Genomic DNA, 26,009 nt, shown 5'->3' with positions numbered 1-26,009 from the left:
TCATGTTCAAGGATCTGAAAATTCAATAGGATTTAGTCACTCAGAACAAACTCAAAAGTATGCCAACACATAAAATGGGCGAACATATAACAGATATAATGATAACCAAATGAGAAAAACCATTTTTAGCTAACATGTAAGTGTAAAGTCTTGGGAGTTCCTGTGTAAGTTTCTAGACAACTACAGTCCTAGGGTAACCATAGCAGTTTCTCTAAAGGCAGAGGTTGATTATTTGGATAATATAGTAGTAGACTGAAATGCCTTATTAATTTGGAGGCTTATTTATTGGAATTTACTATTGACAAAAGGAATAATTTATAAACATGAATATATATGGGGGAAGGCTTCAGAGATAAGATCAGTGATTAAAGAAATATGCGCTAAAAGAGAAGGGCACAGGATAAGTCTCCCAAACAAGATGAATTCTAAAATGTGAGCCTAGAACTGACCAAGGCTCAGAGCATAAGGACATGTCAAGGAGAATTCACCCAAAAAATGTATGATGATAAACCACAACAAATTTCTCAACAGTTTCCTAATCGTTAATGTGACTTGTGATTACATGGCCGAGGTTGTCCCATCTAGATTGCCTTTCTATCCCCATCCTTCATACTCCAGTATTAGCCATAAATCAAGGCCCAGGGCTATTTGCTCACCTCCTTGTGGAGCTTAATAATTTAACAAAATCACACTGATCTGTTGCTCTTCTCTAGGATCCTAGAGAATTTATTTTGGGCACTGCACAACATAATACTTACAATCCTTGTTAAATAATACTTATAATATATCTGAGTTGCTCATTACCTTTTCTTGATAGAAATGTCTACTCCATCAGATTATAAACTCCATGAAGGTATCAACCATTGACTTTCATCCCTGAAATGCCATAACAGTTAATTCAGTGCTATATGCACCTAGCAAACCAATACAAAATTGTTGAGTTAGGGAGGTTTCCTGTGTGTTAGGAGGAAACACTTAAGTTAAACTGAGTTAAACAAGTGGATTCTTGGAAACTAAAGCTCATTAAGCAAATGTTAGAAATCAAGGTATTTTTCTTAATGAGTACAAACACAAATTAGTGGGTAGAAGATGATAATTGTGAGTTAACAGAAAGACATGAATAAAAACCAGGTTTGATAACTAACTATAAGCTCACCCTCTAGATTAGGTGTATCATTCATGAAAACATATTTCACTCTCTCCCTCTGGTTTTTAAAAATTGACTCTCCAAAACGGGTTGGCAGGTATTAATGAATTTCAAAGAAAAAGAATATCCTATCATATTTAGTTGGTCTCAAGTTATAAAACAGTTAATTTTTTTCTATCAAAAGATGGTCTCATTTGGTAGCAATTCCAACTCTATCTTTTCAAGTGAAAGGAAATGGAGATGGTAAGTTTATTTGTTGTGATGAATCCTGCCAGTGCCCACTGAGATAAAAATAGACAGTGGTTTTGTTTCTGCTACCAACAGGAATTTGAACACATTACAAGCAGGAAAGAAACAAAGCTGTAGGCATATTTATAATTTAGTATGCTCTAAATCAGGGCGAGATAGTAACAAATACAGATTTAAAAATCTTAATTCTATTTCAATATGCATTCACTTGTCTCTTTAGAAACTTTATTGAGAAGGAAAAAAAAACCCACAAACACTTTAGAAAAGAGTACAGTAAACCTTGGGCTGTGAGTAACCTGTTCTGTGAGTGTTTCACAAGATGAGCAAACACATCTACTAAATTTTGACTTGATAAATGAGCAATGTCTTGCAATACGAGTAGTATGTAATGCTGAATGTCACATGATCACAACCATTTCAATGGTTCTTGAAATTTGCTTTGATATGCAAGTGCTTTGGATTACAAACATGTTTCTGGGACGAATTATGCTTGCAAACCAAGACTTTACTGTATGTGAAAACGAATCTTTCATACAACAATTACTGAGAATATCATACTAACAAAGTTTCTCAGGCAATTAGAATAAAGTTGTGAAAGTAGGATCAACTTTTTATGCTAGCTTAATTTGATACACCTAAACCACAGAAAGATACCTGTTTACTTATGTTATCCCATTCATTTTTGTGGATTTTTCAAAGTCCAGTACATGTCTGTATAGACTGAAAGAAACAGCTACCCCAACATATCACAAAATGTAATAGGAGCAAAAGGAGAGGAAAGGGGAGGCCTGAATGGAAGAATATTACAAACATCCAGGAAATAAACCACCTTTACATATATTATTCCCAGATTAGAGTCAGCATTTTGGAGAAAGTCACCAACTGGTAGAAGATAGGAAGCAAGACAGGAAGCAAAACTGGGGGAAAAATCTGGAGGACATCTTTTTTTTTTTAATTTTTTTTTTTAACTTTTTTTTTTTTTTATTTATTTTGAGACAGAGACAGAGCATGAATGGGGGAGGGTCAGAGAGAGGGGGAGACACAGAATCTGAAACAGGCTCCAGGCTCTGAGCGGTCAGCACAGAGCTCGATGTGGGGCTTGAACCAACGGACCGCGAGATCATGACCTGAGCCGAAGTCGGCCGCTTAACCGACTGAGCCACCCAGGCGCCCCCTGGAGGACATCTTATATCAGAAGATGAAGCCATAGATACTCTAGAAGCTTTGCAGGAGACACAGAGATATGGGTTAGCACCTGGTTTCTGGGGGAGAAATGGTTCAAAATATGTCATTTGGTGAATAGTAGGAAAAATGTCTATCATTTCTCCAGCTACATCCCCACATAAAGCCTGAGTCTCCAGTTCCTCATCTACAAAACTGGCATAATAATACTCACCGAGAGTTATTTTGGAGATTAAAAGAGATGTGAAGTAATTCTAGGTCCTAGACATTGAATAAGAGTAAAATAGGGGAGAAATGCTGTCTATTCTCTTGTGTCATTGTTATTGCCATCTAGACTTAAAAGAAATAGATGTAACCGTAAGAGCCAAGTAACAATCTAACACATCTAACTGAAATTAGAGACTCTTCTTTCTAAAATAACTCCACTTCCTGTCTGCTGACCACATTCTAAGGCAATGTTTCTAAACTCTAGTGTACATAAAGAAGAGTTAGAAGCCGGTAAAAAAATCCCCAAAAGTGACTGAGCAAGTCTGAAGTGGGTCCTAAGAATTCTCTTCATTTATCAGGCAACCCAGGGAATTCTGATAGTCGTGATCAGCAGACAGGACTTTACTCAAAAAAGGGTATTTTAGGTTTAATATGTAGCTACTATTTATATACGAAATTATCAGTGAAAGAATCCTATTATGAAGGTACATAGAAAGCTGGAGAGACATAGCAAACCACAGAATACCACGTTGTAAGGGATTCTTCTTTCCAATAAAAAAATTTCCATCACCTCTGACAGATGGTTATCCTAAACACCTTCAGTGATGGGGAATTGCTGTCTTCAGGCAACACGTGCTATTTTGGGTTATAAATTCATGTTAAAAAAAAGATAAATCATAACTTATTTGGAAGATTGAAGAAATGGGGATATTATTCAGAATGAATTATACATGAAAGCTTTTCTAGACTTGACTGAACTAGGTAAGGCACCAACTAAATTCAAAACTAATTTGCCTGCAAGAAGATTTGAACACCCAAACATTGGCTCTGCTACCTGATTGTACTAGAAAAGCCATACGTTCTGTGGCTGCTGAAAAATTAACCTTTTTTTTCTGTGTCTCTCATTCACATTTCAATGGTGCAACATTTCAATCACACATCTGGTATCACTTTCATCTCCCTATTTAGGCAGTGGCAAGAAAACAGCAATAAAAATATATATAACCAAAAAATTTTGCAACACTCATGAATATTTTAAAATAATGGTCCAGAACAAAACATTGTAAATGAATATAAAATATGCCACAAAGCCATTTTATCCTACTACTCGATTGAAAACAGTAGGATTTATATTTTAATCTTTATATAGGTATTCCACCAAATGAGTGAATAGTTATTAAGTCATTTGGTTGTTTACTTGTTTTAGAAGAACTCACAAAGCCTCATGGTTTCAGATGGCTCTGTCATGTGTGATTGATGCTTGGGCATTTCCATTTTCATTTATGTAAATTATCAGAGGCTCCTACAGCCTTGTCACTGACACAAAATTGGGAAATGTGAGGTGCTGCACACTAACATGGTCTTGAATTATTTTAATCTAATCTGCCAAAATATTGTCTGGAATAAAATATTTATCGAGTTGTCTGGGATTAGAATAGGCTAAAAACTCCCATACAGTGATACAGTATGGGTCTCTGTACTTCCTTTTAGTCCAGGATTCCCGCTGGGAATTAGAGTATTTCCCATTTCCTCTTTTCCACTGAACAACCCCTAGAATATCAACCCCAGATCTGTACCTCGGGTAATATTTGTTTGCGTGAAATAACTGGGCCTTAAGTAAACTATTTGCTGAAGTATTACATGAGAAAGATTTCTATGAATACTTTAGCAACAATATCTGATTTATTTTCCTTGAACACTAAAGAGCATCCAATAATAAATCTCTGTCTCTCCAAAAGAATCTTTGTGTTCAAGCTTGAGAAAGAGAAAAGCAGTCACTGGCACCCAGGAGTGAACCGGGTACTATCAACTTGGTCTTTGTGTTTTGCTGAACATAAACAATTTCCCAGAGCATCATCATCAGACCAGGCCACTCTGGGACTAAAATGGAGCAGGGCAAAAACAGCACCAGTCCCTTATCATGTTTGAACACAGACAAAACACGAACATTGTGTCCAAGCCACAAAATACCAGATAGGCCCCTTTCTTACTAAATGAGAGATTGCTGTTTTTTTTTTTTTTCTTTCTTTCTTTCTTTCTTTCTTTCTTTCTTTCTTTCTTGCTTGCTTGCTTTCTTGCTTTCTTGCTTTCTTGCTTTCTTGCTTGCTTGCTTGCTTGCTTTCTTGCCATCTTGCTTGCTTTCTTGCCATCTTGCTTGCTTTCTTCCTTTTCCTTCCTTTCTTCCTTCCTTCCTTCCTTCCTTCCTTCCTTCCCTCCCCTCTTTCTTTCTTTCTTTCTTTCTTTCTTTCTCTTTCTTTCTTTCTTTCTTTCTTTCCTTCTTTCTTCCTTTCCCAACTATAGCTTTAGTCTGCATTCTTAGAGCAAAGATTTCTTGGGATAAACAATCATAGAACTGTCCCTGCTTTCTGACAGCACTCAATCCAGAGTGAGCTCCCACTTTCTTGGACCCTCCCCCAAATCACTCATCCAAAGCCCAAATCCTAGGAGTCCTTGCTAACTCAGCTCCTCACAATGTACATCCTCCCTCACTGCAATGAGTTGTAACCCCGACACATTCAATCACAGGTGTGTTCTTTTTTATTTTTATTTTTTAATTAAAAAATTTTTTTCTTTACATTTACTTATTTTTGAGAGGCAGAGACAGAGCACAGGTTGGGGAGGGGCAGAGAGAGGAGACACAGAATCTGAAGCAGGCTCCAGGCTCTGAGCTGACAGCACAGAGCCTGACACGGGGCTCGAGCTCACGGACTGTGAGATCATGATGTGAGCAAAGTCGGACGCTTAACCGACTGAGCCACCCAGGTGCCCCTAATTTTTTTTTAATGTTTACTTATTTTTGAGATCTCTCTCTCCACCAGGGGAGGGGCAGAGAGAGAGAGGGAGACACAGAATCCGAAGCAGGCTCCAGGCTCTGAGCTGTCAGCACAGAGCCAGACACAGGGCTCAAACCCACGAACCACAAGATCATGACCTGAACTGAAGTCGAGCGCTCAACCGACTGAGCCACCCAGGTGCCCCCAATCACAGGTGTGTTCTTAGTGGTCTTTGCGTGGAGGGCAATGAGACGCTCAATTATTAAAAACAGAATAGAATTTTTTTTTTTTTTACTAAAGGTAGGATCGTTTCTATTTTCAAGGTACTCACTAAAACTCTAATATAAAATAAATTCCTTTGCTTATTTTTCCACATTGTGGGTTTTGTGGCAAAAGACCCTTTCATTCTGTCCCTGAGAAGAACCACTTTTATGAGATGTGGAATAAACAAGTGTATTACGGCTCATCTGTTAAATATTTACTAGAGGAGGAGGCATGTTTTCAAGGAATATGATTCATCCTATTGGATCAGCACCTGGGCCACAGTGAGCTTGGTGGTCCACAGTCCTGGATGCTCACACAGAATCCTACCACGCATTCAATGTGAACCTCTAGTAAAAAAAACAGACAATTGAATTGAAGTGATATGACACTGACGTTGGTCCAGTTCTTGCTTTGCTCAGATTTTATCCTTATGAGGGATGCTTATCTCTTGATTATTATTTCCTCATCAAAGCACATTTAATGGTCTAGTTTCTAAATATGAAAATTTAAGTCGCCTGCTATGAAAAAAGACGTGAAGCAGTAACCTAAAGACCTGAGGTACATTTATGTGGATCTCAATAATTTGTATGAGATCACAAGTTTTCAATTGTAGTATATAACTTCTGGCCTTTTGAGAAATGAATACTAGCCTTTGCGAAGTACCAACATTATATTCTGCCTCTCTTAAGAATATAAACAGACTTTGCTTCTATAGGGCTTATTCTCATAAGTGATTTCCATTCAAGGGAATTGTAACAACACCTAAAAGTCATTGCCATGAACTATATATTAAATACTACCCAAAGAATTTGATGCCCGTTATTTCTAATCCTCACAAAATACCAATAGGTGTATAGAATCATTCACCTTGTAGATGAGAACCTAAGTCAGAGAAATTAAACAATATGCTGCAAACACACTATATTCAGAGATAGAGCTAAGATTCAAACCCACTTATGTCTGATTTGACAAACTAAAGGTTGGTTACTTGTGCATGCATGTGTGTGGATGTTTTCCTATTAGGGGCAATTACTCCTTAACCCTCAATATTCACTGTGTTTTCATAGCTCATTTAATATATGCTTCTGAATGTATGTAAAAATACACACACATACGCAAAGCTTACAATCAATTGCTATCATTTTGAATACAAGTTGGAAAAGACTTTATTCCTAAATAAACATATTTGAGAAAACAGAGCTGAAAAAATATTATAGTTCTCACATATGATGATTTCATCTTCTCTGCCACCTCAAATACTTTAAGATGGCTTTGGCCATGTGAATTTAGTATCAACCCTCAGAGCTTATAAAATCTTCATGATACAGATTCTCCACCCCTTTAGTAGTTCTGAGGATAATGTTTCCAATGCAGCATAGGGACTTCAGAGAGAAATTAAGATGAATTTGAAATGATACCGTGAATTCAAACAAAAATTCCTTCTTTCTTTTTCCCTATCACTTGCTCTCTTTTTCTTTTCTATTTGTTTTTTCTTTTCTATTTGTTTTTTCTCTTTTTAAAGGTTAACCAATTAATTAGCTAACACTCTGCAAAAATGCCATCGAGGGCTGGAGGATCCAGAATCCTTAGGTACAAAAGGATATTCTACCAATGTTCCTGCCTACCCTGAATTATCCTTTGCCTTTATCAGACTGCATCACTATCTTTACACTATTATTTTTTTTTTTAAACTCATATGTGGGCATGCTTATCTTTATCAAATTACGCGGCACCATACAAATTTACTAACCCCTATTTGCTAATACAATGATCTTTTAAATATCAGAGGTTTGCTTCAAATCATTTCTAATTCTTTAGATTATGAGACATTTAGTACCAGAGATCTATAATTTTGAAGTGCAATGCAATTTCAAAATTGTCAAAATGAAAAACATTCATTTGTTCATGGTAATTTTTTCAACCTGCTCACTCAAAATGCAAACCGTCTAACGTCGGAATGCATTTACATTAGAATCATGTTACATTCTGCCCGTCTTACTGCCTCAAGAAATAAACGGATTTTAGGAGAATTTATTTAAAAGACATCTCTGTCAGAGGTGGGGCTCACATGGCTCTGTGAGGCTGCAACAGTTTACCAGAAGGAGTCAGGCCATAAAGAAAGAAGTGCTAGCATTGGGTGGGGCTGAATAGTTTGCATCTTTTCCCACTGTTTCTCACTGGTATCGTTTCCATGAAAATCAAGGGTGTGGGAATGTATGCCAGTCTAAAAAAACCTACACACGGCTTTGTGTGCCCAACACCCCCCCACCCATAATATCTTTAGCTGTTTATCTTAATCAATGAAAGAGGCATCACACTATAATGTCTGAGAAAACTGTAGAGGAGCTAAGCAAACCAAAGAAATACCATGCTGGGGATCATATTTCTCCTGTCACAACAGTCTTTTCTCCTCAGGAAGAATACACTTAGCACGGAACCAAAAGGCGTTTGCTGTCTAGCTGTCTCAAGATCATCCCCGAGCAAACATCTGGCCACAATCTTCGTTTTGCTTCACAATCCACCTTGCTTAACATTTCCTTTTAAACTCACCCATTCTAAAAATAAAATGACTCTCTCTATACCCAGTTCACACCAGAAGCATCCATCGGTGGCCACAATCCTCAACAATCCACATACAGAACACACCTTATCTCTGCTCACTTCACCGTGCTCTAGTCAATGAATCCATTATGAACCCGGGTTCCTTTCCTATTCTCAGAAAGCAGCAGTGTGCACCTGCCTCTTTAAAAAGCAATGTTTGGCACTGCTACAGTCTACAGTCACTCGTAAGGCTCTACGGGTTCCATAATCTCACTGAGATTACACACTAACACATACACACACATATCGAGATACAGACATTCTTAATTCTGCCAATTTACCTTTTTGGGTCTTTTTCTTCTCTGACTACTGCCGTTGAACTTCTCTCCGCTGTCGCTCTTCTGAGCTGCATCTTCGTTCATCATTTTGAACAGTTTGGAAAGAAAATAGCTCTGCCATTAAACCCTGCTGCCTGCACAGACCACTAGCTAGTATGCACTTACTGGAGGAAAGCAGGAGGAGGAGGAGGGGTGGGGAAGGGGCGCGCGCTGGGAGGGTAAGGACGGTGACGTTGCCATGGCAGCAGCTGCCACAACTGTTTATCTGACTGCATTGTTAAATCTGATTCAACCAATTACCATCGGGACCGGTTACAATGCAGAAAGCCTGGAAAAAAGAATACCAGGGACTCGGATGATGTGGGGACACTGCTGGTTGGTTCTTGACACACCTTCAATTCGATCAGCTCTCAACCCACACACAAAACCTGCACTTAATTTTCTTCCTACAGGTACTTCAACACAGAACAGACACAATGCATAATAAGAAAACTATAACAATCTTGATGTCTCTGAAACTGAGGAGATACATTTCAGCCAGTGAAGAGGCTACTCAAGGGAAAGGATTAGCTGTTAATATCCTAAAGTGCATGTAGGAAAGTTACAGTTTTAAGATGTTATTCACTTGGTTTCAAATGATAATCTTTCAAAACTCAGCTTAAGAATGACTTTTGTCATGGAGACTTGAAAACAGGTTCCCCATCAAGCAGGCAACACAGACCGCTCCTGCCCCTGTGCCTCCTCTTTCCACTGTACCCTTCTGACAAGGCACCTGTAACATATCGCACAACTGTACGTTTACCCAACAGAAGCGTCTTAAGGCCAGGGAAAGTGTGTGTGTGTGTGTGTGTGTGTGTGTGTACATGCGTGCTTGGGTTGGAGGGAGATCACTGCATTTCCCAGAACCAAGCATGATATATTGAAGGCAGTTAGTCAAGGTTTGTCAATTTATATGTAAGACACTGGGTAATAGAAATACAAGAAATTCATGCAGTTAAAACATTTTATAAGTAATCTTAACCTAATTCTCCTTATTGACTGACAAATAAAACACAATCCCAGCTTTTAAGGAAATTATATATATAAAGTTCCAGAATTATTCTTGATAAGAAGAAAACAGGGTTGGTTTTTATCACAAGAAACCCAATTTCATCTTTTGGATCAAGGTGGCCATATCCGTATATTTGAACATATTAAATTGTGGATGCAACCAGTATTTTATAGTAATACATATGCTAAACATTCATCCCTATTCCTAGAAAACAAACTCAAAGTATAATACACAGAATACTTAAATGTAAAAATAAAGTAAGGATCAAATCAGTGAGATAATGTATTTAAATACACTTTGAAAACTGAAGGTGCCCATGTCAATGTGTTATTGTCGTTGTTGATCCTACCATTATTTTTACAAATACAGGTAATTTTCCACTTAGAAAAATTGACCTTAAAAAATGTTTCTAACATGAAAAGGGCTACCAAAATTGGGAACTCATCTTTTTAATAGACATGAGAAGAAAAACTCACCTTCCGTCCAGACTGCTACTGGGATTAATCTTCCTCTCTGGCTTACCACCCTAAAGACATTTGTCACATCTTCATCTCGAGTCAACTGAGTCTTGCTGCCCCTTACTCTCTCCACCCTCCTTCCTCTTGAGCAGATACCACCAATAGTGTCTTGGATCCCACAGCCAGGCAGGGGCACTGGGCCTCTTTTTTATGAAACAAAATCCTACAGGGACTTGTACAAAAACCTCGGGAACTGAATTCCCACTGTTGTCAGAGCCCTGCCAGAAATCCCCCATGGTATCCTAATCCTCTGCTAGCCCTTCAGCTATTCCACTTATTCCCTCACCCATCCCCACTGGGCCCCCCTTACTCAAGCTTTCTCAGGAGCACCCCCAGCCTGGAAACTGGATTCACCTAAACAATAAATATCTATTGAACATTTACCATGTACCAGGAACTAAGCACTAGGGATAGACTGTCCTAACCACTGGGGGTATAATGGTCAACAAAACTGGCAACATTTCCACTATCATGGCGCTTATATTCTTACAGGGGAACTAAGACACTGGTAAGTGGTAAGTGCTACTGGGAAAAAAGTTTAGGATAAGGAGTGATGGGAGACAGGTGCTACTTTAGGTAAGGTGTCGAGGAATGCTCTTTAAAAACACGAATGAACTGGGGCACCTGGGTGGTGCAGTCGGTTAAGCGTCCGACTTCAGCCAGGTCACGATCTCACGGTCCGTGAGTTCGAGCCCCGCGTCAGGCTCTGGGCTGATGGCTCAGAGCCTGGAGCCTGTTTCCGATTCTGTGTCTCCCTCTCTCTCTGTCCCTCCCCCGTTCATGCTCTGTCTCTCTCTGTCCCAAAAATAAAAATAAAAACGTTGAAAAAAAAAAATTAAAAAAAAAAAAAACAAAAAAACACGAATGAACTCAGGGACCAAGTCAAGCAATTACCTGGAGTAAAAACACTCTAGCCAAGAAGAACAGCCCTCCAAAGTCCTGAAATGGGAATTTCTTGTCACATATTTTGGGGAAAAAGTGATATCACCAAAAGGGGAAAAGAAGGAAAAAGGAAAACTTTTCTAGCAACTGGATCAATAGAAGAGATGTGTTACTAACACCCTTTACTCTCCAGTGACATCAAAATGTGTTTTTTAATCAATGGGTTTGGTGGACCAATTAGGAGCCCAATCACTGCAACGTAAACTGAAAATAAATGTACTTCACATTTCAATACTTCATGAATTAGAAACTTCTGATTAAGATGAGACAGGCTCTTATAACAGTGTCTTCTCTGCCAACACCCAAATATATATGCATGGCTTTAAATAGTCAGGTACAGGGGAGCCTGGGTGGCTCAGCCGGTTAAGCGTCCGACTTCGGCTCAGGTCATGATCTCACAGTTCGTGGGTTCGAGCCCCGTGTTGGGCTCTGGGCTGACAGCTGGGAGCCTGGAGCCTGCTTCACATTCTGTGTCTCCCTCTCTCTTTCTGCCCCTCCCCTGCTCACACTCTGTCTCTCAAAAATGAATAAATGTTTAAAGAAATTTCTTTAAATAGTCAGGTACAGGCCTCCAATTTTGACAATGAGTTATAACCTTCTGGATGCTCGGATGCTGTTCTGAAATATCATGTAGGCTCTTAGGCAATATATTTCTACTACAGAGTGAGAGTATGGCACAAACACTGTACCAGCATACCACAGATGTCAACATCTACATTCAACGTGTAAAATGGAATCGCAGTAAGTAGGTAATTGAAACAGGTACTAGGAGTGCTATGTCCATCACAACAGTAGAAGGTAAATATTTTACATATAGAAAATGTCAATAAGACATTACAGTGTTGCAGGTGTTTGGGGCCGTCTTTTGAAGCTTTCAATCAATTTTTTGGTGCCTCACATTTGGGCACTATTCACTTTCTATCCTCACAGTGCAGGGGTTTTGTTTGTTTGTTTGCCTGTTTGTTTTTTGTTTTGTTATGTTGTTTGAGAGGACAGAGACAGTGCAAATGGGGAAGGGGCAGACGGAGAGGGAGAGAGAATCCCAAGCAGGCTCCACACTGTCAGTGCAGAGCCCGACACAGGGCTCAAACCCATGAAACAATGAGATCATGGCTTGAGCTGAAACCAAGAATCAGACCCTTATTGAGCCACCCAGGCACCCTCCCCCCAATACTGCAGGTATTTTGTGGGCATGTGTTTCACTGGACTCTATAAATTCCTTGAAGACAGGATTAATGCCTATTTTCACATTCCACACAAAGCCTCATTCACAACATATACTAGGGGTCCGAGGATTACTTTTAATGCAATAAAGAAACATTTTCGATATTTACCATCCAGTTTATATTTGTAGTTAAACTTCTAATGGGTAAATACTTCATTTCTTAGATTTTCTTTTTGTGTACTTGATATGTAGGAGATACGCATAATAAGAGTTTTAAAGATATTTGAAAAATTAGAGCTGCTGAAGGCAAGATAGCAATGATGATAATACCTTACCTTTGTAAAGCATTTTATAATGTATACGATTTTTATCTCCTAGGATAAAAGCTCCGTGAAGACAAATCTTTGTCGGGTGTCACTGATACATCTCATGCACTTATAACAATCCTGGCATATGACACACACTCAAATATTAAGTGACTTTATAGGATTCTCATAACCACACAGGGAAAGGGTTAATATCAATCACAGTACAGGTGAAAACATTGAAGTAAACTCAGTAACTTTTTTTTTTTTTTTTTTTTTTTTTTTTGGTGACTTGCCCAAGATAACAAAGTTAATAAAATACAGAGCTAAAGTTCGGATTCTAAGGCCACTGTTCTTTTATTAAATCATGGCTGACTTAACAAAGTGCACACTTTAATAAACTGCGGTCAGATGAGCAAAGACCAAGATGGAAAATGCCAAGAGCAGGAACCACAGTCAGATGACAGTGACCCAAGTAGAAAAAGGAAATCTTTATTGTTTTATGCTAAGCATATTTAATAGGCATGGAGTTTTAGAGGTGCTTATATTAATTTTAATATGCCTACTTTTATTTTATTGAACCATCAGAGTTAATATTATTATGAAATGTGACACATACTACTTTAAAAAAAAACTTGCAACATTATTTGAGTGGGGTAAATTTCCCTGAGGTATAAGCAGTTATGTCTTAGAGGTAGGTTAACTTCCAAAAGTTCCTTTATCAGTCAGAGTTGTCTGGTATTAAATCCAGTTAATCTAGAAACAATGTGATAAATAAAGGCTTAGTTCTCTAAAACCTTCAAAAAAAAAAAAAAACCCTTCAAAAGGCCTTCCTATTCACCATTACTTGTGATAGAGTATCTTAATAGCTAGGCAGAGAGAGATTGGAAACTGGTTCACCAGTTCATCTTTTCCTCTAGGCCACTGTCATACTTGAACTGTGTACCACAACCCTTCTCCCCCCAAAATATGTTTAAGTCCTGACTTTCAGTACCTGTATATGTGACCTTATTTGGGATTAGGGCCTCTGTAGATGTAATCATGTTAAGAGAAGGTCATAACGGATTAGAGTGGGCCTTAATCCAATGACTGGTGTCTGTATAAAAAGAGGGAAATTTGGAAACAGAGACACAGAGGTAAGACAGCCATGCGAAGACTCAGGAAGAAACTGGAGAAGTGTAGCTGTAGCCTGTGATGACAAATTGCCATCAACCCACCAGAAGCAAGGAGGAGGTAAGAAAAGATTCTTCTCTAAAGTTTTCAGAGGGAGGCTAGTCCTGATGACACCTTGGTTTCAGACTTCTACCCTTCATAACTGTGATAGAATAAGTTTTGTTATTTGAAACCACCCAGTACTTTGTTTTGACAATCCTGGGAAAGTAGGACAACCATATTTGCCAGCTACCTTTGCCACTGGATGCAGCCTTGTGACTTAGTTCTGGCTTGTATAAAAGATGGAAGTGTATGCCACTTTCAGGGCTAGCTAATACAACCCTCCCATGAGTGATCTTCTTTCTTTACCCACCGACTGGCTGAAAACAGAGGAAGACATAACCTAGAAGGTGGAAGAGTAACAGGTTGGAAAAAAGCCTGAGTCCTTGAGTCACTGTGTGGAGCAGAGTCTCTCTTCTTCCCATTCCCTCCTCCATTGACCCTCAGTAGACATGAGTAACTTTTTCTCATGAGTGTTTTGTCACTGAGACTACAGCGCTATTTGTTACAACAGTTAGCTTATGGTACCTAACCATGTCTATCTATGTTTCCCAGGGAATATGTACTTACACTTCTATTTTGGGTTGCCTGTTCTATCAATGATACTCTCAGTGCATCAAAGCCTTTAGCCATTGGAAATGGATCCTATGTCCAGGAGCAAAGGTGCTACTCTGATGAAAAAAAAAGGACCACAAGTAATTAGAGAGGAATCAGAAGAGATGAAGAGAAGAATATTATTGATTAGGGGTGGGTACGAGAAAGGGATACCTGATAGGTCTCAGGGGATCACAATCTCAGAGCAGCCTTTGCCCACTCCCCTTTTTCTCCTATCTCTCTTCCTGGATAAATCCTTTCTTTTCCTATTTCCAGATGCCATTGCTTCTGACCCACTGAGAATGAAAACACAGAATGCTTGCTTATCTTTTGGCAAGCATGTAACTTCTTGATGTCCTCTAATGATTCTTCTTTCTCTCTCTCTTTTTAAATATTTTTATTATCAATGGGAAAAACATAAAGGGTTGGGGCGCCTGGGTGGCTCAGTCAGGTGAGTGTTCAACTTCAGCTCAGGTCATGATCTTGCTTTCATGGATCTGAGCCCTGCATCGGGCTCTGTGTTGACAGCTCAGAGCCTGGAACCTGCTTCAGATTCTGTGTCTCCCTCTCTCTCTGCCCCTCCCCTGCTTGCACCGTGTCTCTCTCTTGAATCTCAAAAATAAAATAAAACATTAAAAGAAATTTTTTTTTTAAAAAAGAAAGAAAACGTGAAGGAAAGAGAGCAAAGGAAAAACATAGTTTCTCAAAGTTCACCATACAAGTCCTAGAATGCATTGGGGTGTGTAGCCAGAGTTGTGCTCAGATCCACTTCCAGGCCTCAGGGCTGCTCTCTTCTGGTGCCTTTCTTGAATTGCTGGGTGTACTGCACAGGTCTTATTTGATGCAATCTCTCTTCCACAGGAAACCTAGGCAGACTCTAACAATTACACTTCCTTGGAAGCTGAAGTCAGGCTCATGGGCCAGGCAGGAGACTTTTTCTTTTTTACCTCACAGTTAATTGCAGTTCCACCATCAGCATCAGCAGGAAGTACTTCCTCTCCTTCCTTGTGATCTGTTCCTTCTTCTCATCTAGGAGTTCCCCTTCCACTATTCATGTATTTCTTTATTCAAACAACAGATACTTTATTGGGTGACTGACTACTATATGTCAGGCCTCATGCTTGATGTTGGGGTTCTGTATAAATTAGACAAGTTTTCCCTTAAAGAGCTTAAAATCTAAAAGTGGGACAATCATTGAATTACAAGAGCAAGGACTCTATCTACAGGGGATGTTAAGTGCATTATGGAAGGACCAGACAGGGATATCCAACTTAGTCTAAGGAGCAGGACATGTTTCTAAGAGGAAGTAACTCAAATATTGAGAAGATGTGAATAAGTAGGAAGTGTCTAAATGGAAAGGAAGGTATAAGGTGGGGTTTGGGAGGAATGATCCAAGAAGGAACAGCAAGGGTAAATGCACTCCAGTAGGAAGGAACATGGCACTGGCATAACTGAGACAAGGTGCATGTGGTTGTATAGTACTCCCTAGGCAGGCCTGCAGTAGTGACTGCATCCTAGGCCATAATGTAGCACCAAATGTGCCTGTCCATAGACTGGTTATTGTTCCATGTAAGTATCCATGTGTGATATCTAATCATTCTTATACAACTTGCAAACCACTAGTAAGATGGCCCTGTTGGCTTATGGATGTTAAAAGCAAGTGGTGTGGCCAGAAAAGGCTGAGTGTGCAACCACGTAACATATCATCTCTATAGGTTCATGGATCATGTTTGGAGATAGAAAAAAACTAACCCATACTCTGGACAGGAAAAATTCCATGACCACAAAACTGACCATGCTTCCCAGGAAGAACTAGGACTCTTAAGAAGCCATATCCAGCAATTTCTCTGTCTGACGTCACCACGTCTTCTGGTAAAAGCATATCCATTGTGCTTATTGCAACACATTTATACCACAACAAAGTATTCATATTCACTAAGCTGCCACCTCAATCTTCCGAGGGACAACTCCAGGCCACTGCAAACTGAAAGGTGAGGGGGGCAAGAGAAGTGTCAGAGGTGTAGGGAGGGACTAAAGAGCAGAAAGTTCAGTAAGCCATGTTGAGGGTTTGGGATTCAGACTGAAAAGCCACACGAAGCCATTTTTCATGGTTTAAGGAGAGAAGTGAAATCATAAGATCTGGTGGTCTTGTTTTTGTTTTAATATAAAGAACTATTGTGTGGGAACCAAACAGAGAATGGATATGAAGAGATGTGTTTAAGAGGCTCTATCAGCAGTCTGGAAGAAGAAAAGATGGTGACGGAGTGGACAGACGCACTGTTTAGTCTGTCACTGTGAACAGTGTTCCATTCATAAGTCCTAGGAAAAAGTAAGAAACAAGCAGAGGGCAGTGGGGAGGTCTCCTGCCTAAATAGCAAGGGGAAAGAGAGTTCATCTTCATTAAAGTCTCGTATTGGTAAGAGGCCTCAAAGAAAATTTTCTGAAGTCCATTTCTTTTAACAAACGAGGAAACAAAATTCAGAAAGATTAGAGATTGCTCTCAAGGTTCCACAACTAGTTAATGGCATAGGGAAGTTCGGGATCATGCCACCTCAGTGAGCAGCCTTTCCACATGGGTGAACTTAAAAAGCCTATGTCAAATCTTATCTATTATTATTTGAAATTAAGGAGCCATCAACTTTTGCATAAGGTGTAACAGACCAGAGAGAAATTAGTCCACTCCCCCAAGGAATGATTGGGAAGAATGACCCTTGTTTCTTATGTAAATATGGTGTGTGTCCTGCCAGGGATTGGAGTGAGCTCAACAAATGTTTCCTTGAGATAGATCTTAAAGTAGCAGCAACAATTGATTAGGGACCTGCTTCTTTCGCTTTATGCCAGTCTTACATAAGGTTTACAAAGGAGGTATTTGGTTGCAAAATGTACCATGCCCAACCCAAAAAGGCAGTTTTTGGAACCCACGACATACAATTTTAGCACCTCAATCCACCTGAGACACGAAATTATTAAAATTAGCATAATGATTAATTATAATCTCATTTTACATAAACATTAGCAACAGTATTTTAGATCAAATGTAGAATTCCATGGGGGAATAATATAATGTGGGTAAGCTCACCATGTACATGTTCCTGTCTAGGTCAGTTTTTTAGGACACGCTGTTACCTGCTTGCTCTACTACAGGGTAGCTCTGCTCAGTCTCCAGTGATATTAGTTCTTGAAAATAGCTGTTATAATTGGGTTTCCCTGTAGATGCAAATGAATGGCACATTGGGGTAGGTTGTGTCCTTGACAGACATATTTTTTCCAGTGCAACTGAACTTTATTACTGTAAATATTTTAAATCTTAAACTATCTTGAAAATGGCAAATGTTTTTGCTTCTATTAACTATGAAGAGAGAGTATGTGTCCATTTATAAGTACCGAACATAGAAAGCGTCCAGAGGCTTCATATTTAAGTTTTATATAAATGTAAAATCATATTCTAAAAAGATGTGTAACCATGGTGGTAACGGAAGTGACAAAAACACAAAAGATTATGATGTAGAAGGTAATTTAGAGACCATGGCATCTACCTTTCAGGAAATGTAAAGTACCAAGTCAGTTAAGGGCTCTGCCATATTTTACTGTTCAAGGAAGCCCCGGGGCCCATCTAGACTCAAGTAGTAAAGAAATGGACTCCACTTTTTTTTTTAATATGAAATTTATTGTCAAATTGGTTTCCATACAACACCCAGTGCTCATCCCAACAGGTGCCCTCCTCAATGCCCATCACCCACCCTCCCCTCCTTCCCACCTCCCATCAACCCTCAGTTTATCTTCAGTTTTTAAGGGACTCCACCTTTTGATGAGAGGGGGTGGACAGGTCACATCGCAGAAGAACATATGGGATGGGAGCCATCTTGGAAAATGTAATCTGCCACAGATGGCTAGCAAGTAAAGTAGGCCATGAGGGAAATGAAGTATAAGGGCTGACTTTGCATACTATAAACACAAAGTCTTTTCCCAAATGAGCAGACTCTGCTAGCTAGAAATGCACCGTTCTGCATATTTTTTTTTTTTTACAAACAAGGTTATCAATGTCAGTTTCTGGAATGATTTACTACATATTACTGGGTCAAACTCTACTATTTCCTCTCAAAGTAAAGTCTCTATTGATCTCTGAAGATGAGTTTCATGTATCAGATTTTCTGAACATGAGCCATTGTGTCTAATACATTCACAGAAAGTACTGTATATTTGAAGTATGGCTTCTTTTGCACTTTTCTCTTTACTCTCACTCTCTTTGCACTGTCCTCTCTTACCACTCTTGCACCCATTCTATCCTTTTAAACAATATAAATATGATTTTAAAACACAAATTCTACTGTACAAAAAGTTATTTTAAAAAAGCCTACAAAGGCAATAAAAGTAAAATAGGTTAGAACTTGAAATAATGTCAAAAGAGAGACATACAGTGCAGCCATATTCATTGTTAGCTTTAAACCCAACACCAAGAAAATGATTAAACATACATTAGAGTTGGAGGCAAGATTATTAGCTTGTTAACCACACTGTTACCACATACCCAAATTTAGTCTTTAGTAGTGATTTGTGTAGATGTTGGCTATTATGTTTCGGACCTTAGCAAAACCTATGTATCTGATGGGTTCCCTTTGTCATTCAATCTTTATGATGTCTTCTTCTTTGTAAGCCTCACATTTACTGTTTCAAGCTTAGAAACAAAACTAAAACAGACAATGTCTATTCTAATTATTCAATCTGCTTAATTCCCAAGTGCTGGAAGCCGAGCTATCCCAGCCTGAGTGGCAGGGCCCGGGCTGTGGACAGATTGGTGACTTCAAGGCGGCCCACCGACAGTGAAGCTTCTTGTACTCCCGCTTTTAGGTAATTCGGCCTTAAGACTACCTGGGGTATTGTCTGTTGGGGAATTGCCCTCGACAGGCCCCCTGGGAAAAGAACCATTAGGAAAGAAAATAAGGATCTGCAAGAAATTGTGCGGCCTTACATTTAGTCCTTGCCATCCCCTATGGAGACTCCTCTACTTACAGGAAGGATAGCCTCATAGATTTGCCAGCAAAGAGGACCTGTAAAGGAGAGACATATGGATTTGAAAGCCTCACTCCAGCAACTAAGGAGTGTATCTCTCGGCACAGGTGACTTCAACCCCTAGGCCCACCTGGCCCCCCAGAGGCATTCCAGATGATGACTGAACCTAGTCGGTTAAGGTACAGAATGGTTCATTGGTTCCTAGGTGCATTGTCTCTCTGAGAATGTATGAGGCATGGGTTTCTAAGGCTTTTTCGGCCCCTTCCTGGCACCTCGGACCGAGGCAAACACATTGTTTTTCTGGCCTCATGTGGTTAGGAGGTCATGTCCCTGTAACTGTTCCACTTGAGGTATTGAGAAATGGAGGGCCTTTGACGCGAACAGCAAAGCAAATGCTTTATAGACTATAGATAATTATAGATAAACGCAGATGCATAATGGAATAATGTAAGAAATTAATCAATAATCAAAGGGTATGTGGGAATATTACAGGAAACTCACCATGTTATTTCTTAAAGGTTGTTTACACATAGGAACATTTTCAAAATTAGGTAATGTTAGAAAAACATAGATGATGTATGCTACAAGGAAATCACTAGCATATATGATGCCACGTTTACTACAATAAATCAACCAGTTCAACACACTGCTGTTGTCTGTGTCCATTTTTATTTTAGTTTTCATTTTTTATTTAGTTTTTTTATTTTAGTTTTGTTTTATTTTCACCGACGCCATTCTTCCTTCAGGAACCCCTGGTTGCTGGAGCTGGTCTCCGGCAACCAAGAACAAAATGTTTGGAGCCTTGATAATATGGTAAGAATCAGACCTGGAAAGCAAGTTTCCAAGTTCAGGTAGGAAGAAGCATCTTCCTCCAGGAAGTTCTCCAACTCACACAAGCAAACTTCAGGGACCAAAGTATGGTGAAGCCATCCATTTTGGTCACATTGACTATCTACACAAATTACTACATAATATGTGTTTACCAGCTTATCCTGCATAATTGTTCCCAAAATAACCTTTTCCACCCTATAAATTTAAAAAAGCAATTTAGAATATAACAACAATACTATATTCAATGCTGTATAGTTTGTCATGGATGAGAGCAAGTACTACTTCACAAATCCTATCAGTGAACCCCAGGATAGTAATACCACACTCAGATCTTAAGCTGTTCAACCTAAAACTACAGTCTGAGTAAAAACTGATATACAACATTTCGAATTTTATTTATACATAGCCAATTATCAGCTTTTTCCCTGGCCCATAAACCTCTACACCTAGTATGTGTCAAGAACTATGAAGTATCTGAGATCCTACTTACAACCTAACAAGTTGGTCTGCTGTATTTTTATGGATACTGCCAGAAGATATGAGACTCCTGGGTCAGAGACAAAGAACTTCATGACTCACAGCATAGCATGGCCATCAGCATACTCATGTCAGTTTTCCTTTCAATTCTCACAGAATTGAGATGTGGTCCAGAGGGATATGGTCTAAATGGATGCATGCACAATCAGTGGGTTGAACAGAAAAGAGGAACCCTGACTTTAGGACACCTGAATCTTTTATAGTAGGCAGTAAACATATCTGTGCTTTGCTACAGAGGAAGCCATTACCTTTATTATACTGGATAGTAAGCATGCTTTTCTATCTTCCAAGGCTGTTTGCTATACCAACTTCCTTGAGAAACTAATCTGGAACAAAGTCAGTGTCTTGGCTTGCAAGATGTACAGAAATGCAAGGAGCCCACAGATAATTCTCTCTTCAACAGGAAGTTTCAAAAAATACAGGTTATCCTACAGTTAAGGAGATAAATGCCAAAATGCCCTTCGTGACAGTCTAAATTTAAATGGAAACTAAGCAAGATTTCCTGCATATTCTCTGCAGTCATACATATATGTCTGTGAGGTAAGTTTTAACAGTTAGCTTATATCATTTGGAAGATTTCACACATTATCTGTAGTTTTGCCAGAACCACTATGGCATACAATAAGGAAAAAGAGTTTGAAAGTCAGTGCATGTAGGTTTAAATCCCCATGTTGTCATTAAAGCCATTTATTCACAACATGTCCTATAATTTACCTGGGCTTCACTTTCTATATCTCTCCCAATGTGTGATCATTCTCTTATTTTTCTCTAAGATACTTTTCTGTATCTTTTTTTTTTTTTACTGCTAAAAGTCCTTGAATCTACAAACCTACACTTTATGGGGGAAAATAACTCAAAGAGAATTTAATGAGCAGATTAAATAGCCAGTGATACAATAGCAAACAGAATGTCATATTGCTGTCTTCATTTTCAATGGGCTTTTCTTTTTCCCACTAGAAGATGAATGATGCTACAGAATCTAACTTTTCTCAAGGTCAACAAATGAAGTTGGAAAATGAGGAAAAGAGAAATGCTAACATTTATGGCACAAATTATTTAGACCTTGAAAGCAAATCTGGCACTTGTACAATGCTGTGGAGTTTTACCCACCAGTTTGGACAGAAATTCGAAAGTGTCCAGTAGGCTTGAAACTGTAGCCACCTTTCCCTTCTCTCTTTCCAGTCTTTCATGCCCAGGAAACAAAACCTTTTGTTTCTACTTTGGAAACACATCTTACCTATTCCTGCCATTCTATTTCTATCACCGCAGCACCACCTCTCTCTCTCTCCTATCTGAACTATTTTAATCAACAGGATTTGCTGTCTCACCACCTTCAGGTTTCCTCCTTAAATCTGACCTCCAGACTGTTGCACTTTTATTCTTCATAGAACATTTTTTTCCACTCTTGAATATCCTCAGAATAAATTTAAGCATTCCAATTATTGCTCAAATTCATTTATACATTCCTGTCTCCAAGGTGGCCTATGAAAGCAGATAGGTAAATCAAAATATAATGTGATCAGATTTTTATTAAGGAAATGTTACCAGAGCTTCTGGGAGGAGCATCAAATCCTGAGTTGGTGGGTCAGTGAAAAATTCCCACTTTGAAAAAAAAAAATACCTACTCTTACTTTTTTCCTTCTCTCTAAAATGTACCCAACTCAAGTCCCAAATTGACCATGGGAGCTTTTTCTAACAACAAACCACATCAAACTTTCCTTCTCTCGAGATCACTATGCCACTTCTCTGCATTAATCACACAAACTAGTTAACTGCTGAATATGCATCTGTTTTGTATGCCCAACTAGACGCCTTGCAACATCAAATAAAATAACCATGGATAATCCAAGACAACCTCTCACCATAAAAAAGATATTCTTTGATAAGTATCTTTTTATCTTGGGTGCAAGGTGCTGTTGGTATTTGTTGTTTCCTCTACAAACTCATAGTAGCTAGAACAGTAGAACAGTAGAAGAGCCTATCTAGAAAAAACAGGTGGACTGACTTCTTTCTCTTAGCATAATACTCTCCAGCTCCACCCATGTTGTTGCAAATGGCAATATTTCATTCTTTTTTATGGCTGAGTAATATTTAATTATATATTATTTAAAACATAAATATAAATATATTTTAATATATTTATTAATAAAATAAATATAAGTATAAATATATTTTAATATATTTATTAATAAAATATAAGTATAAATATTCAAATATCTATCTATCTATATATATATATATAGATAGATATATCTCACATCTTCTTTATCCATTCATCAGTCAATGGACACTTCAGCTGTTTCCATAATTTGGCTATTAATATGTTAATAATGTTGTTATAAACATCAGTCAGAGAAAGACAAATACCATATGATATCACTCATAGGTGGAATTTAAGCAACAAAACAAATGAGCAACGGAAAACAAGAGAGAGAGAGAGAGAGAGAGAGAGGCAAATCAAGAAACAGACTCTTAGCTACAGAGAACAAACTGATGGTTACCAGAAAGGAGGTGGGTGGGGTGATGGGTTAAATAGGTGATAGGGATTAAGGAGTATATTTATGATGAGCACTGGGTGATATATGGAAATGTTGAATTACTATATTATACACTTGAAACTAATATTACACTGCATGTTAACTGGAATTTAAATAAAATTTTTTTTAAAACAAGTGGGTATGAACCTTAGAAAAATGGTTGTGTTCCCAATTTTGAATACATTCGGTCCTAGAAACTATGTTAGATATGACTTGATACATTCCTAGATAATCCACAAAGTTCCTTGTGCTCTCCAAAACAGTTTTCAATTATATCTAAACTGCCATTTTAAATATGTCTTCTATAGGAAAATGAAATTCATACTCCACTAGAGATTCCAAAATACATGTCCTCATCATGGTAGTGGAGAAAAGTGGAGAGAGGGATTTCATTAGGTGAAAAAGAATCTAGTAATTTATTCATTCTCTACATTTACCCAGAAAGATTGTCAATACTCCTTCAGCAAACATTATTGTATATCTGCTAAGTGCCAGGTTCCTTTCTCCATTCTAGATACACAGATAATTAAGACATGATGCTTACCCTCAAGGGTATGCATGAAAAAGCATCCTCATTGAGAACTCTCTGTTCGGCCTTCACTTTAACCTAGGAAGGTTAAAACCACCCCCAGGAGATTCCCTTATATTGGTTGCAGTCTTTTCTTATCAATATTTCTGGTAGTACTCATCACACAGCAGGCAGTGTATATTTCTTAATCAATTGAATAGATTGCAGATAAATCAAGACTATTCAGTTATTATTAGTTGAATTGGAAAACTCCATCTGGTTATAAGTTAAACAAAAATACAAACGGCAGAGATTCCTCTTCTTGGCCCACCTAAAGAATATTTGTGACATAATTTAAACTGATCATGACTCCCTCTCGTGGTATAATTTTCATCTTCAGATATACCCCATCTTCAAGGTTTTCCTGTTCTACCATTCAACCTCAGTCTTTTAAAGCCTCAGGGCACCTGTGTGTCTCAGTCTGTTAAACTTCCAACTTTGGCGCATGGTTCATGAGTTCAAGCCCCATATCTGGGCTCTGTAATTACAGCTCAGAGCCTAGAGCCTACTTCAGATGCTGCGTCTCCTCTGCTTGTGCTGTTTCTCTCTCTTTCAAAAATAAACATTAAAAAAAGAGAGAGCTTCTTCCTCTTGAACTTTTTTGATGATTCCAAGCAAACTACTCATTCCATTCAGCTAGCTAATTTGGCATGGCAGCACACTCACAGAAAAACAGAACCAGTAAGAAAAGAGATGGTCTCCCAAATCTACCTACCAGGTCTGGAGATTTGGCCGGGAGTGGAGGCCAGCACGCCACAACACACTCTTCAGGATCATTAAGACTGCCTTTCCTGTGACTCAGACAAATCAGGCATCCAAGGTGTGGAAAGAAGACAATGTGGGAGAAAGAATCAAGGCAAGTGACTGCTGGAGGTTGTCAATACAGGGGTCAAGTGCTAGTTAGATTGTCCTTAAACTGCTGCCTGTCACAGAACCTATACTCCTAGAACCAACGGAAAATACCCCTTTAATTTGTTTTTTATCATAAATAATCATGCATATGGCTGGATTTCTTGATAATGTTGGATAAGGCAGTAGTGAAAATGACAATGTTCATCTAACCAAACTTAAAATCAAATCCACAGACTTCTTTTTCAAATCGTCAGTTAACATTATTAGAGAAAGAAATCTCTCTTCTCCAAAAATGTTATAAGATCATATGATAATATCACAAAGTTAGCATTTGATGTGGAGAAGTTTTGTTTTAGTTTTTTAAGTATTTCTCTATGTTTCTTAGATTTAATTGCCTAAAGAGAACTGTTTTGCATATCATGCCATTATAGACCATGAGTTTTTGGTTTGTTCTATAGGATGAGTCATCAGGACACAAGAATCCCATTCCTGGATGGACCACAATTACAACTGTGGGCAAATCACCTGAATCTCTGTTCCTTTATGTCTAGAAAGTTAGACTACAGGTATGATTTCCAAGGTTGTTCTACAAACCTATAATTCTGATATATACTCAGCCATCCTTACCTTATATAATACAAGATGGTGATGTCATCCTGTGTTACATTGGTGGCCACATGTTGTTCCTTGGATCTTTATCATGTTTCTTAATTCCAGATAATGAGCGGCTTTCCAAACACAGGAAAGTGTAATCTAATCTAAATGGCCCAAGTGGGCAAATAAAGCAGTACCTGTGATTCCACAAATGTGTATGCATATGCTTTCCCTGATACTGGACGCTGTTTTGTGGTATAGTGAATGTCAGCTGGATCCTCTTCTAAAACTCTTTCCAAAATTTGATTCTTCTGGAGGAACTCACTACTTTCACAGATCAGAAAAGGATGTTTCACCTGGCTTCCAGTAGATGTTTTCAGAAAGGATATATCTACAAGTATTTGAATGAGTATTCAAATTCAGCCTAGGAACACTATCCTATCAGAAAGAGAGCATTACAGGGTGACTGTCTCTTTGGATAATATAATACAAGTGAGATTACTCAATTATAAAAGAGAACCTTCCTTCTCTCTAAGCTGATTCTTAGGTCTTTCACTAGTATCTTTGACAGTGGAAAATAGAAGAAACTAC

The 26,009-nt window shown here is 38.5% G+C and overlaps 1 protein-coding gene across 10 annotated transcripts in view; it reads right to left on the bottom strand.

Annotated features, from left to right (window-relative positions):
* ANK2 (ankyrin 2) overlaps positions 1-26,009 on the bottom strand; it is a 670,685-nt gene that overhangs the window by 333,379 nt on the left and 311,297 nt on the right. For 2 of the 10 annotated variants that reach the window (XM_078445805.2, XM_078445807.2), the window contains exon 1: positions 8,706-9,029. The exons of 2 other annotated variants lie outside the window; for them this stretch is intronic. In XM_078445805.2, coding sequence (XP_078301931.2) covers positions 8,706-8,789 — 84 coding nt within the window. In that variant the 5' untranslated portion in view covers positions 8,790-9,029. Of the gene's footprint in view, positions 1-8,705; positions 9,030-26,009 lie in introns of those variants that run through there. 6 more of the 10 variants (XM_078445813.2, XM_078445811.2, XM_078445808.2 and 3 more) reach the window with 5 other exon arrangements.

The sequence above is a fragment of the Panthera onca genome, chromosome B1, assembly GCF_046562875.1.
Source record: "Panthera onca isolate mPanOnc1 chromosome B1, mPanOnc1 haplotype 2, whole genome shotgun sequence".
Lineage (NCBI taxonomy): Eukaryota > Metazoa > Chordata > Mammalia > Carnivora > Felidae > Panthera > Panthera onca.
The sequence above is the reverse complement of the archived record's forward strand: the minus strand, read 5'-3'. Positions and strand labels throughout refer to the sequence as shown.